Source organism: Falco peregrinus, chromosome W (assembly GCF_023634155.1).
Source record: "Falco peregrinus isolate bFalPer1 chromosome W, bFalPer1.pri, whole genome shotgun sequence".
Classification (NCBI taxonomy): Eukaryota; Metazoa; Chordata; class Aves; order Falconiformes; family Falconidae; genus Falco; species Falco peregrinus.
Genome location: NC_073743.1, coordinates 28,724,109 through 28,739,364, shown reverse-complemented (window position 1 = coordinate 28,739,364; position 15,256 = coordinate 28,724,109). Strand labels below are relative to the sequence as shown.

General features: G+C 40.9%; 1 protein-coding gene across 11 annotated transcripts in view; it reads right to left on the bottom strand.

Moving 5' to 3' along the window:
* LOC129783026 (adenomatous polyposis coli protein-like) overlaps positions 1–15,256 on the bottom strand; it is a 127,620-nt gene that overhangs the window by 87,827 nt on the left and 24,537 nt on the right. For all 11 annotated transcript variants that reach the window (XM_055792664.1, XM_055792663.1, XM_055792671.1 and 8 more), the window contains 2 exons: positions 5,342–5,426; positions 4,220–4,421 (listed from right to left, as the gene is read on the bottom strand). In XM_055792664.1, coding sequence (XP_055648639.1) covers positions 4,220–4,421; positions 5,342–5,426 — 287 coding nt within the window. The remainder of the gene's footprint in view (positions 1–4,219; positions 4,422–5,341; positions 5,427–15,256) is intronic.

Below are 15,256 nucleotides of genomic sequence, written 5' to 3'. Positions count from 1 at the left end.
CCTGTGTTGTGCCAATATATTAGATTCCTGGGTGGAAACGTTCCCATTTCAGGACTCTGAAAAATATTATTTTCTTTCAAAATTGTTTTTAATATTGGGATTTGCAAATTCCATTAATTCTTTGAAAGTCTGTTTTAATACAAACAACAAAATTGGCTAGAAAAAAAAATATTTGTTAAATATATGTTTAGAAACACAGAAACTTACTAAACTTGCCAAACAAATTTAAACACAGAGCATAGGAAAATAAGTAGTTAGTTTTCTTTTCAGAAAGCAGTGATTCTATATGCACTGTCCTGTGTTCTCCACCCTCAAATTCTTTCTTTTGGCTATTCAGAGGCCATGCTGAGGCCCTAAGTGTTCTTACATGTCCCCTCAAACAGCGTAATGAATAGGGCAGTTTTGATTATTAATCATTACTAATAATGAAGCCAGATGTTATATGAGCATGTCTCTATAGATCATTTTCTCAGCAGCACAAATCTTCACCCCCTCAATTGTGACAGTAACACTGCTTGCGTAGTGTTTCATAATCAGATCAGTGAACTAATCTCAAATTAAAATATCCCTCTCTCTTTTTTTCCCCAGGATCATTTTAAACAAAGATCAGTTCACTGCTTAAGCTGTCATTATCATTGAGAAAAATATCCAAAAATCTGTCACCTCAGAATCCACAATAGTGGGAAAGGATCACAGATCATATAACAGATGTACTAACCATACTGAAGAACTCCAGTTGCTATAAATTAATACTCCTTGTTCTGAGTGACCTGGAGTTGAATCGGAGCTTAACTGAAAGCCCCAAGTACACTTAAAAATTTTACTATAATGTGGTAGAATACAGCACTGGAAAGAATACAAGCAAGTACACTGTTTTGTTAAGATGAACATCAAAAGGCTACCTGAATTAGAACCAAGTTGCCCTGTCCCTATGAAATATTATACATGCAGAACTCTGTTCCATTAATCTTGCTAATACCCTAGGCACTACAAAGAAAGACAACTTCAATGGAAAACTGGAAGGGAAGATAGCCATTAGTTCAAATGGGAGACACATAATATTCTTAAAGACTGGAATGAGCAAGTGGGAAGAGATTCATAAATTAAGGGAAAATATTCTCATACAACCTTTCGTGAACCTAGATTTTAAGAGAGAAAGCAAGCATGATTAGTGATCCTGACTAGGAAAATGAAAAAATGCAGTATCTACTAGATGAGGATCAGAACAGACTCATAGGAAATTGCTTCAATTTTATTGATAGGATTGAAAGGGATCTAGACATAGTACCTTAGAGGAAAAGTATACTCCTTTCAGCTCTTGATTGCAAAAGTTTTACTAAACACCAGGAAAGGCCCTTTAGAGCAGGGATTTCTAAAGTGCTACCCACCAAGCTTTTGTATTACGGTTCCAGCCAGCTTTAAGATGGACCCACCACTGGCCAAAGCTGAGCCAATCAGCAATGTTGGTAGCACCTGTGATAACATTTTTAAGAACGGGTTAAAAAAATGCTGCACAGCAGCTGTGAGAGAGGAGTGAGAATATGTGAGAGAAACAACCCTGCAGACACCAAGGTCAGTGAAGGAGGAGGGGGAGGAGGTGCTCCAAGTGCCAGAGCAGAGATTCCCCTGCAGCCTGTGGAGAAAACCATGGTGAAGCAGGTTGTCCCCTGCAGCCCATGGAGGACCATGTCAGAGCAGATACCCACACTGCAGCACATGGAGGACCCCATACCACAGCAGGTGGATATGCCCTGAAGGAAACTGCAGCCCATGGAGAGCCCACACCAGAGCAAGGCTCCTGGCAGGAATTGAGGCCTGTGGAAAGGACCCCAAGCGGGAGCAGGTTTTCTGGCAGGAACTGTGGTCGATGGGGGACCCACACTGGAGCAGTCTGCTCCTGAAAGACTGTATCCCTTGGAAAAGGACCTGCACTGGAGCAGTTAATGAAAAAATGCACCCCATGGAAAGGACCCCCATTGGAGCAGTTCATGAAGGACTATGTTCCATGGGAGAAACCCCATGCTGGAGCAGGGGAACAGCATGAGGAAGAAGGAGCAGCAGATACAAAGTATTATGATTGTGATAAACGCAGTCATGATTCATGTAAAAAATAGAATGTAGTGTGATAAGTGTAATTGTTGTACCCTGTGTAAATCTAAAGCCTGTATCACAATTGTAATGAATGGGCACGTGTGATTCTCCTTTGAAACAATGTAAAAGCTCCCCCTTCCCCTGAGGCAATCGCTGCTTAGAAAAGCCCGCTAAAGGAGATAAAGAAAGCAGATAAAGAAAACATGCTAGGGATAGCCGCCAAAGGAGACAAAGACCCTGAGATTCAAACAAGTGCGCCAAAGAGGATCCAATAGGAGGAGAGGGTGTGCCCTGGCGACCCAATGGGAAAAGAGCAGGACAAACATCTGGCAAGAAGAGATTGGTCAAGATCCGGACATAAAAGACGCTGCTTTTAGGACTCAGGTGTGCGTGTGGTGGAACTAATTGAGTTCTCTGCACACCCAGTGCTGTTTTTGCTTATTGTTTCTCAACCTAAATTGATTGAACCCAAAATAAAATTGTTTTAATTGTTATCGTTTATAACAATTTGGTGACCCCAACGTGATCTCACTGTGCTTTCCTGAACTGTGACTTAACATGATCTAACTGCAACCCTCATTCCCCATTACCCTGCACCACTCAAAGTGGGGGTAGAAGATAGAGAAGTCAGGAGTGAAGTTGAGCCTGGGAAGAAGGGATGGGTGAGGGGGAAGGTGTTTTTAGTTTAGTTTTTGTCACTATCCTACTCTGTTATTAATTGACAGTAAAATAAATTTATTTTCCCCAAGTCAAGTCTAGTTTGCCCATGACAATAACGGGTGAGTGATCTCCCTGTCCTTATCGTGACCGACAAGCCTTTTGTTATATTTTTCTCTCCTCTGCCCTATTGAGGAGAGGGAGTGAGAACATGGCTGGGTGGGCACCTGGCAGCCAGCCAGCCAAGATCAGCCCACAACACATCCCATCCATCAAGTAGCTTTCAATGCCTCAATCTTTAGAAACCCCTGTCTTACAGAGGCCTCTGAAGACATCTGGGATTTCAGTCAGATTCATTTTAGGATATAAAGCAGCCTTCAACAGAAACAGCTGCATGTCACTTTGCATTTCCTTCACAATTGACTGATATTGTGGGACAACTTTGCAATATGCCCTAGATGTATGTTTTTCATATTACCTTCAAAGAAAAAAACCAAAGTTTATGGTTTTGCCAATTGACAAAACATATGGGAATGACATCTTCAAGATGCCTTTGTTTAGCAGTCATTTTTGTTAAGAGAAAAGAATCACTAGGTAGACGACTCCTAATATTAAGTAACCAATCAACCACCTATGGTAGCTATAAACCATTTGCAAACAAGAGAAAGACTGTGTAGAGGGATTTTTAAAGGCCCGAGGACATATGTTACCATTGTCCGGGTTGGACAACCCAGGCCTGTTAGTTGAAGCTGCAGAGCAACTTTGAATTGTCCTGGGAACAAGCAGTGAGAGAAAGAAAACAAGCTATGCACAAACAAGAAGCCAGGTGCAGAGCAAGTCCTGGGAACCGTGGAATCAACACACTCTCATCGGCACACTCTGATCAGGCGCCTGCAGCATGCTCACCGATCAGTGACACAGACCCCCACGTGGCCAGAGACGTTTATCCAATCACCTGTGTGTAGAGTCGTGTGAGCGGTCGGTTTAAGTTATAAATATGATCTGTTTGTTTAATAAAGTGAGCACGGCATGTAGCCATATTGGTGTGATTGTCGTGACTTGGCTGACTCTCCATGGGGGACCCTCTTTGAGACTGCACCATCGCATTGCTACAGTTTCAGCACTTATCAATAGTGGTGAGGAGATATGGAGGTGTTTAGGATGCTCCACCCCCCACCTCCAAAAATCTATTTAAGGTGCTGAAAATCTGCTGATCTAAATAAAATAACCTTCAGCAAACAAACAGTAACAATGAAATACATATATGCAGAAGCTATATTATGTGGTTTAGGATTTCTGATGGTTTTGTGTATTTAAATCTAATGTATAGTCCTTGTTTCCTTCCCTGGTAGGATAAGTATATCACTGATCAAAATCATATGCATGATAGCTAAATATTAGATATGTTAGTAAATTTTCATGTTAGAATTAGAAGTCAACGCATACTAAATGAATAAATGAAGAAGTTTACCTCTCTCTTTCTAGTTCTTCTAAATAGCCAGTGCTTTCTCTGCTTTCATTCATAAATCCTCTTCTTGGAAATGATCCTGTGGGAACAGGACTGCACTCTCCTGAAGGGCTTGACACAGACCCTTCCCAGCTCCCATATAAATGCATGGACACCGTTGGCCTTAACTTCACTCCAGGGAAGTCACTACTTTCCAAGTTCAGTTCTGGGATAATAAAGAGCAAACATTTTCAGAGCTGAAATCTAAAAGATCATTTCTGTCTTAATTTCATACTTTGTTAACAAATTATGACTTTTTGGATGGAAACAGTTAAAACATTTTGCTTTAGGATACACAGAACATAATGCAAACAAAACCAATCTTAATGGTACAATTAGAGAATACTAATCCTCTAAAATGAGATGGCCAAACTACAGTCCTACCAACCAGTACAGTATCATGACACCAGTATGCATGTCTTCCTTAAAAAACAGGCAGTGTGACATAAATATCATATTAATTGCTCGTGTTCCACTTCCTAATAGCCTCTTTCTCAGGGATCCCACAGATGCTCCACCATCATGTAAATGATAAGTGTTTCCACCATAGGGGCCTAAATGTAGACATCCTCTACAATATTTCTTGTTCTGTGATAGGGATAACATATGCATGCAAGGAATCACTGATCTGGGCTTGCTCTGCACATCCCATATAATGGGATGGATACACATTCCACCACATGCTCTAGGGAAGGGTGCATCAGTTTTCAGCATGACAGATACAGTTCTAGTAATGTGACAGGGAAAGAGCAAGACATGTAAATGAGTTAAGAAAAATGGTGGAACTAATCCATCATGAATTTAAACAATTAAAAGCAGGTTTTTTGTGAAGTAGTGAATAAAGCATAAGATGTATCAAATGCAAATATCATACGAAGCCTTGGGGTAACAGTAGCAAAAGCAACATAAGAGCGCATTCTTTTTTGAAAATGTGTCTTAAAATAATTGGCAAAAAATAACAGACACTGAGATTATGCCTAACTTCCAAAGGTAGCACTGGAAAGAAGACACAGCTGAGTTGGAAAATTTTATCCTAAAGCAACTAAGAAACAAATGAACCTACTTAAAGCATAATTCTAAATTTACCTTTAAGTCGTTCAATTAAGTCAATTTGTCCAGAAGATGCCATTGTCTCATCTTCGATACTTCCTTGCAGCTGTTTTAGCACCTCCTATAAGAAATAAAGCCTGATTAAGAAATCCTTACAATAATAAATCAAGGTAAAACATCTTATCCTGCCCTCAAGTATACATGTTTGCAACAGCTACTGTGACACTAATGTAAACTATATTTAATGTAAGCAGTGATCAAGTCTCATAACTATAATTTCCATCAAATATATTCTACAGTATTTCCCCAAACACTGTCACAACATAAAGTCTATAGTGAATAATTCATCTTCTCTAATAATACAAGTTATCAGCTTCTTTAAAAGTTCTCAAAGTGAATATCACTTATCTCTAATTTACAGATGGAGAAATGGAAACACAAAGTACAGTCAAATTTCTTCAATCTGCATTCCTAAAGCCAGTCTTGTAAATATAAAATTTGGATACATAACTAAAAGTTACTAAAGAGTCACTCTGCAATCACCCATTATTTAATTACATGCTAGTACTCCAGGAAGAGGAAATCTGGAGTACAGATACATTAACTACGTCTACACTATTTTGCAGAAATAATTCTGAAGATCAAGCTGAGGTCAAGTTTCCTGACTTAGAACTTGCCTGACTCATGGAGTACTGTAAGGGTACATCTACATTAGTATTTTAGCTTGGATCAGTTTTAAGTCAGTCTCACAGCTGCCCCTACCAACTGTACTTTGCTTCAAATTGTTAAGTAATTTCAGAGTGTAAACTAAATCCCTTTCAGATCAAACTAAGTGAGCAAATTATACTCAGACCATTAATGGTCATTCACTCCATGTGACCAGGCTGGAGCTAGACAAAAAGTAAATGCCCTTGAAATACGTAATATGGATACTGTGTCCTCAATGTAGTTCATCTACAGCCAGCTGCACAACAAAATGTATTGGGTTTACATGGCAAGATTTTGGTAGCAGAGGGAAGACTGGACAAGGCTGATTCAAAGCTGAGCCAACCAGTGAAGCTGGTGGCACGTCTGTGAAAACCTATTTAACAAAGGATAAAACGCTGCACAGGCAGCGTGTGAGTATGAAAAGCGAGGAGAAAACAAACAAACAAGCAAACAAACGAGAAATAATCTTGAGAACACCAAAGTCAGTGAAGAAGAGGGAGGAGGCACTCCAGGCACTGGAGCAGACACTGCCCCTACAGCCCATGGAAAGGACCACACCAGAACAGATATCCACACTGCAGCCCATGGAAGACCCCATGCCAGAACAGGTGGATATTCCCTGAAGGAAACTGCAGCCCATGAGAAGGAACCACACTAGAGGAGGCTCTCCTGACAGGAACTGCAGACCACAGAGGGCCCATACTGGAGCAGGTTTATCCTGAAGGACTGCAGCCCATGGGGAAGACCCATGCTGGAGCAAGAGAAAAGTGAGCCACAGTGAGAAAGAAAAAAAAACCATAACTCCTTCCTCCACCGCCCTTTTCCCATGCTCAGCTTCATTCCCAACTTCTCTGTTTCTTGGTGCAGGGGGGGAATGGGGGGGTTGCAGTCAGTTCATAACAGTTCTCTGCTGCTCCTTCCTCCTTCACACTCTTCCCCTGCTCCAGCGTGGGGTCCCACCCACAGGATACAGTCCTTCACAAACTTCTTGAACTTGGGTCCTTCCAACAGGCTGCAGGTAGATATCTGTTCCACCCTTAACCTCCATGGGGACAACCTGCTTCACCACGGTCTTTACCATAGGCTGCAGGGGAATCTCTGCTCCGGCACCTGGAGCACCTCCTTCTTCACTGACCTTGCTGTCTGCATAGCTATTTCTCTTACATATTTTTATTCCTCTCCCAGCTGCTGTTGCAGAGCAGTTTTTAACCCTTCTTAAATATGTTATTACAGAGGCTCTACATACATCGCCAATTGGCTAAACTTTGGCCAGCAGTGGGTTCATCTTGGAGCTGGCTGGAACCGGCTCTATCAGCCATAGGGGAAGCTTCTGGCATTTTCTCACAGAGCTACCCCTGTAGCCCCCTCACTACCAAAACCTTGCCACATAAACCAAATACACTCATCAGCCGACTCTATTCTTAATTGGCAGTGAGTTAATTTTCCTAAGTCAAGTCTGTTTTGCCCATGATAGTAATTGGTAAGTGATCTCCCTGTCCTTATCTCGACCCATGATTTTTTTCATCCTATTTTATTCCCATGTCTTGTTGAGGAAGGGGAGTGAAAGAGCAGCTGGGTGGGCATCTAGCAACTAGCCAAGGTCAACCCACCACACTGCACTGAAACAGACACAACCTTTAGGATCACGTGTAGTATGATAAAAATCACTACTCAGGAAATCTCAGCTGTGCTTGTGCTTTTAAGTACATTCAAGGACATCCTCATTAGCCATAGGGTGCAACCATCTCTATATGTAACATATGCCCCGTCAGCAAGTCAGACAAATAATCAAGGCTCCTACATTATCTGACATAAAGTCAGACAGATAGCATTTGCAGACAGCAATCTTCGCTTAAAAGCCTAAAAGGCTTTGATATGTAGAGCGGTCTTTGGAGTATTTCAAGCTTCTGAAAGACCTGTTAACTCAGGTAAATTTGGAAATAGCTAGTGGACCCCTTTTTCCTGAGAACAGCACTGTGATGCAGGGGAAAAAAGAAAAACAAAAAAACACCAAGAAAAACTCAGCCATAAAACCAACCCAAAACATCCAACCTTTCTTCCCACTTCCTTCTTAGAAGTTGTCTTCTCACCTCTATACATGACAGTTCTGTATTTCAAAGACCATGTTCAGGATACTTTACTATATTGTGAGTCCTCTTGCTTCAAGAGCAAATATTAACAGCTAAGCAAAAATACTATCACCTTTTCCTATGTTATCAAATTACATGACTGATTGATGTCCAGGTAGCTAAGGACTGCTCTCTCTGAATATGAGGTAACAAGTGCTCAACATCAGCATACCAGATCACTTTTCTCAATTTTCTCTGCTACAATTCATTAGTTGAGGTTTTAACTTTTATTTTTTAATTTTTCACTTTTCAACTGTACATGTTTTTTTATTTTTAGTCAACACATAAAAAGCTCCATTATTTCTTTTCCATAGAAACACTGTTTAGATAACAATGTCATTATTAAGCTATGTGTTCTGGTTTAGAGCTTTAACATTGTCTGACAAGTACAAGTAGCTGTTTTAACCAGAAGGACTTACACATGTAATAGTTCCTGCAGGAAAATTACATATGCATAAATTGAGTAATGCATACATCTGTTTGGTAGAATGGCAAAAATAAGAAAGTGAATGCTAAACCTTATTCAGTTTAAATTTTTTGTTTTGACAGTATAATATTACCCTTATGTTTAACACATAACAAATAAAGGAAAATATATAAGGAAGCAAGTGAAAACTTGTCAGAGAAGTTCAGGTATGGGGATACCTAAGAGTTAGAAGATTTCTCATCTCTCAAGCAATAAATTGAAATAGTGGAGATTACACAGAAAAGCAGCATTGGCTAACAAGTCATATTTGCTTGACTTGCTGCAAAGAGGGAACCTATCACAGAGGAACTTAACGATCCACAAACAAACAAGATGTGACTGGCTGACAAACTGATGAGACTGTTGACAGAAGGGAAATCATTTGGGTGAGTGATTTTCATTATCCAAATCTCATGATTACTCTAGTAAAGGAATTCTTTCTTAGGCTGCAATCTGCTTTTTCTTAAAGCCAAAGGGGTCATACTCAGATTTTCCCAACTGCTGAAGAGGGTAGTACAGCTTATATATTACAGTCAACAGTACAAAAGTTTCATACTCTAGTTACTTTAGAACACTGATGAATATTACTTCTGACATTTTACTATATCTATTTTATCCCTTTGTTGTAAAATTTCTATTGTTAACACTTAAATTTGAGACAAAGCCACAAACATGTTCCCTCTATAGTTCAGAAATATTCCTAAGCTCCAAGCCTGCAATTACTATGGAGATTTTACTATATTTTTTTGGTACATCAAGAAACTATAAACCACTGTGCTATAACTGACTATTTCTTAGCAGAAATTAAATCAGATATTTCAGATCACCTGGAAATCAGGCTTCCAGTGACAGTTTTGAAGCAATGCTAATATTCTAATGTGTAAAAGAACGCATGCAGAAATACCTAGCATACTAAATTCAAAATTCAAATATAAACATTTCAGTTACACCAGTTTGCTTAGTACCAGTAGCCTATTCAATAATAGCAATTCCATATCAAGTATATCTAATTTAACGTAAATATTTCTCATGTCTTGAATACTTTATTTTCATATTATAATTTCTTAACATCATTCTTCAAAAAGCATTATTTCTGTATACCTTGCTAAAACATTCTACCATGTGCGATAACTAAAAATCTTTTCTCCAAAGATAAAAGGGAAAAGGCAAGACAAAACTAAAAACATTCTTCCTTTGGAAACAAATTGGAAAGTCACAGAATAGTCAGGGTTCTAAGGGACCTCTGGAGATCATCTAGTCCACCCCCCTACTAAAGCAGGTTCTCCTAGAGCAGGTTGCACAGAGTCGTGTCCAGGCAGGTTTTGAATGTCTCCAGAGGAGACTTCCACAGCCTCTCTGGGCAGCCTGTTCCACTGCTCTGTCACCCTCAAAGTAAAGAAGTTTTTCCTCATATTCAGATGGAACTTCCTGTGTTGCAGTTTGTGCCCATTGCCCCTTGCCATGTCACTGGGCACCACTGAAAAGAGCCTGGCCCCATCCTCTTGACACTCGCCCTTTAAGATATATGTAGACATTGATAAGATCCCCTCTCAGTCTGCCCCAGGCTAAACAGGCCCAGCTCCCTCAGCCTTTCCTCACAAGGGGGATGCTCCAGTCCCATCATCTTTGTAGCCCTCTGTGGGACCCGCTCCAGTAGTTCCCTGTATCTCTTGAACTGGGGAGCCCAGAATTGGACACTGGCAGAGCATGGGAAACTTGAAAAGTCCTTGACTTAGTATAAACATTACCTAGCAACAATTAAAAACATCAGTGTGTTATCAACATTATTCTCATACTAAATCCAAAACAGCGCTGTACCAGCTACTAAGAAAATTAACTGTCCCAGCTGAAACCAGGGCACCATAAAATGGAGAAGGTGAGTTAAAAGAAAATCTGATCACCTGCCTACCTAATCAAGGAGGTTTTGGATAAAAGGAGTCACAAGTTTTGAAAGAGACACTCTTCTCTGTAGTCACGTTAAAGTAAACTTCAGTGTTTTGACAAGAAGAATAAAGGGTACCAATAGTATCTGAAACTTTATATACCTATAAGGGTAAAATTCTAAGAAAGGTTGCAATTCAGCCACTGGAAAACCTGGTATAAAGGATCAGCATTTACTGTTCTCTTAAGGAAAATAGACCATTAAGTCCTACTTTCATACAAGGATAATAAAGATCTCATATCCAAAAACTATGACAGATTATCTAAATGCTGCAAGTCAGTTTGCTCCTGTGATATGGAGAAATAGTGTGAAATGGGGATAATGGACATCGATTGTGATTGTATGTGTCTGCTCAAGGAATGTGGGTATGGTGACTAGTCATGGGTGCGGTGTCTGGTCACATAGGCACACAGCTCTGAGGAGACAACTACAGTTTTGAGGAGACCCCTGCCCCTCTTCCTCTAACAAAGGGGAGACGGGGAGATGCCTGCCCTTCTTTCTCTAACAAAGGGGCTATCTAAAAGAGAATGAGAAAAGATGAGAGACATTCAAATGTTATCTAGAGGGAGGGAGTGCTAAGTCTCCTTGCTGGAGAAGATTGGATGGTCACAAGGACATGAATCACCTGAAGAAGATCAGATGGTCACAAGGACATGAATCACCTACAAACCTGCAAGACCACCACATTCCAGGAAATGGACTGATAAGCTAATTAACATACGAAGTGGGGTTTAGGTAACGAATATGTATAGGCGTTAATTGAATATTCATTTGTTTTATTGTATAAATGTGAGATGGTTCGTCATTTCGGGTATGCACGCTTGTGGAGGAGCGATCCCCGTGCATCTGCGCGCAATAAACATACCTACTTTATAACTTTCGAGTTATAGAGTCTAATTCCGCACGTCAGTTTGGCGAGCCAGGCAGGAGGATTTCTGCTCGGCTGAGGGACCAGCTGCGGAGCGGACGCTCCTAGGCGCGCCCCGGGAGATTTCCTCGGAGGAGCCTCCTCTTCTCAGCTGTTCACCCGGGAGCAGAAGAGAAACCCCTGGATCCACGGATAAAACGGTATGTTTAGTAACGGGGCGGCTGGTGAGACGCACGGAGACGTCCGGCGCGCAGCGTAGTCCCCAGGAGGAAAGGTACCTTGGGAGGGGGTTTGCTGACCGAGGGGTGGCCGCTAGCGATCTTGAGGGCAGATCGAGCAAACCCGAGGTTCCTGCCATTCCTAAAAGCCCGGAGGCCTCGTGACGGAAAGCGGGGGGCGGGACGGAATAAAGCGGAATCTCACAGGAACCAGAGGGACCTCACAGCAAAAGGGAAACTTTTGCGTAGGAAAAAAGAGGAAGCTAAAAACTTCCTTTAGGTTGTTTTAAGAATTGGGGAATTCCTGGAATGTAACAACTGAAATAGCGCTCTGTGTCTTGTTTGTTCTATGTGTTGTCTTGTTACATGTTTAAAACTTGGAGTTATGAAATGTATGTTGAAAAATAATAATATTCTGGTAATTCGTGGCAAATAGCGGAAAACTTAACACTCTGCTTAAGACCAGGAAAAATTGGTTTTTTGTTTGTTGTTTGTTTTTTGGCAATTGTTCATTGAAATGCATACTTTGTGAACTGTTAGTGTTCCTAAAAGTTGTACATAAGTGCACGGTACCGTATGACATACTGCTTGTGTGACTGCGGGCTGCCCGGAGAGTGTGAATGGTGTGATTGAGATGCGCATTTTGATTTTTCGTGTATAGCTTAATTATTTTGACTGAGTGTGAGTGCAAGAGTGCTTGAGACAGGCGTTTGAGTGCAAAACGAGTAAGAAGCTCTATCCGCGTTTCTGACCTTGGGTGGCTAAGGCGGCCGGAAAAAAAAAGAAAAAAACAAAGTAATTAAAATTGCAAAATGGGAAATGGAAGGAGTAAGCCCTGTGAAAAATCGCCCTTGGGTTGTATATTAAAACGTTGGAGTGATATCGTAGGACATGGTGGTACCGAAAATAGAAGGAAATTGGATAAATATTGTAATCAGTGGTGGCCTTTGTATAAATTGGGGAGTGATGCGAAATGGCCTCAGGAGGGAGGAACGTTAGATTATAACACTCTCCTGCAATTAATGTTGTTTCTGAGGACAGAGGGAAAATGGGATGAAGTATCATATGCAGACATGTTCTTCGTCCTCCGGGATAAACCTGAGTGGCAAAAGGACTGTGGATTAGTACCCCCTCGGGATCCTATGGTACTAGCACTAGAAAGAGTGTGGGATTAACATCACCTGATCTTTGATTGTGGCTCTAGAAAAGGATAGGAAAAAAACTGAGACCTAAACTAGAAAGATGTTCTTGTTGAAATTTTTGTGTTAAAAAGTTCAGGTTGCGGTTTCTTCTGTGGAGCAACCAGAATGAAACATGTTGTAAGATATAAAAACTTGTACTGCTGTATGTAAAACCTGAGGCGTGTGCGTGTGTAAGTGTTGGGGTGAGTTTGTAGAAACCCCCGTACCCCCTCGAAGGTGCGACTGAATCATGCTGGGATGCATGGCAGGATGTTTTCTGTTTGCCTGGGAAGGCCTGATATGTAATAACACAGATTTAAAGCAACAAGGAGCAGATTTGCATTCAGGGTAAGAAAGAGTTAAAACAGAAGTGCTGCTGCAGAGGCAGGCTTGTGTAACCTGCAGAGCAGGAAGAGCATCTCCTGCCCCGAACCCTTCTGCTGGTGAGGAGGAGGGGGTTGCTATTGCTGACGATTGAGCAGAAGGACCTGATAATGTCACCCCAATTGCTGCAGCATTTGCAGTACAACAGGACCGGTAACGGCCCCTCTAGGGCAGGGAATAGGTATGAGGTGGAATTTCAGTAAATACAAAACCAACTTACTTGTTAAACTTCAGTAAAAAATAAATAAATAAATAAATTTGTTACAGTTGTGGGAGCTGCTAGCCACCAGGAAAACATCCTGAAACCTTTAAAGTACAAAGTAAAAAAAAAAAACAAACACAAATAAGAATGCCAAATTCACTAAAATCTTTGTTGGCATGAGATTTATTAGAACATCTAGACGTTTAAAGAAGGGGAAATGAAAAGTTAAATATGATCAAGTAATTGAAATATTGAGCTTATCTTTAATTCAACAGAAAAGAGGAAAAGAGGACCTCCCTGAAGTAAAAGAAATTTTTAACCAGGTGTATCTGAAAATAAATTCCAGGAAAGGTGAAAAATGCTTTACCTGTTACAGTAAAAATGATAAGGGGGAGGCTTGCCCAGTTCAGATAAAACAATATCCCTTGGTCAGCAAGGCTGTGGGGATATTGGCAGAAAAGCTGAAATAAAATACACTCTGTAGTAGTTCTACTAATGTAAATCTGTGTGTTTTGCCATGACAGTGACTTGTTACAGGATGTGCAGTTTAAACTCTGCATTGACAACGAAGTACAAGGAATAAGGTTGGTCAGGTGCCTCCTACCATAGTCAAGGGCAAGACTGGGTTGGCCTCTGTGTTTGCCACCAAGAAGAATCTTGAGCTCCGCTGTTGGCTGCAACCCAGTAGGCGTTGAGTGGTGGGAACATATGCCATGCCAGACCTTGATGTGAGGAATGGCCCCCTCTGTTATAAGAGGGTCATCCAGGAAGGAAGAACATAAGGTGGCCCATAGAGGCACCGATTTGGAAATTGGAAACTGCCTGGCCGACCGTGAGGCCAGATGAGTAACAGAGGAGGTAGGAAAGGAGGAATTACCCTTAATACCAGACGATAAAATCCAAACTGTAAGTACAGATCAAGAGCCAAACTATTCTAAAGAAAACTTAAAGGTAATTCAGGACATGAATTATAAAATAAAATTATGTAAGTGGACTTATTTAAGGGATGGTTGTATAGTGGTACCATCCAATTTAATATGGGCCACAGCCCTATTATTAATAAGACACATTGGGGAGCTGATACTTTATATAAAGTCTAAATCAGAAATTGAAAGGGCGAAACTTGTATACTGTAATAAAACAGGTGACTCAGCAATGTGAAATGTGTTTACGCAATAATCCCAATACAGCAAATAAAATAAAACTAGGGAACATTAGCAGAGGGAATGTTCTAGGGCAACATTGGCAGATCGATTTCTCGGAACTTCCTTGAAAAGGGGGGTATCGATATTTGTTGGTACTAACAGATACCTTTTCAGGTTGGCCAGAAGCCTTCCCGTGCAGAACTGCTAAAGCCCGGGAAGTGACCAAAATACTACTCCAAGAGATAATACCTAGGTTTGGAGTCCCAGCAGTAATGTCCTTGGATAGAGGACCACATTTTGTGTCCAGAATAGTACAACAGATCAGCCACCATCTAGGAATAGATTGGCAATTACATACCCCATACCGACCACAATCGAGTGGCCAGGTGGAAAAGATGAATCATCTAATCAAACAACAGATTGTCAAGTTAGGCCAAGAAACAAATCTAACTTGGCCCCATCTTTGCCATTAGCTCTTACACGAATTCGAACTAGACAGAGAGCAAAAGAGGGGCTTAGCCCATTTGAAATTTTATATGGACGACCCTATGGGGTACAAAAGGGGATGTCTTCACAGATTGGTGAAGAAACAGTGACTTCCTATATGGTGGCACTAAACAAACAATTAATAAGAATTGAGAAGCATGTGATGGGAACACGCAGTAGGGGTCTGGATGGACCTGTTCACGATATACAACCAGGGGACTA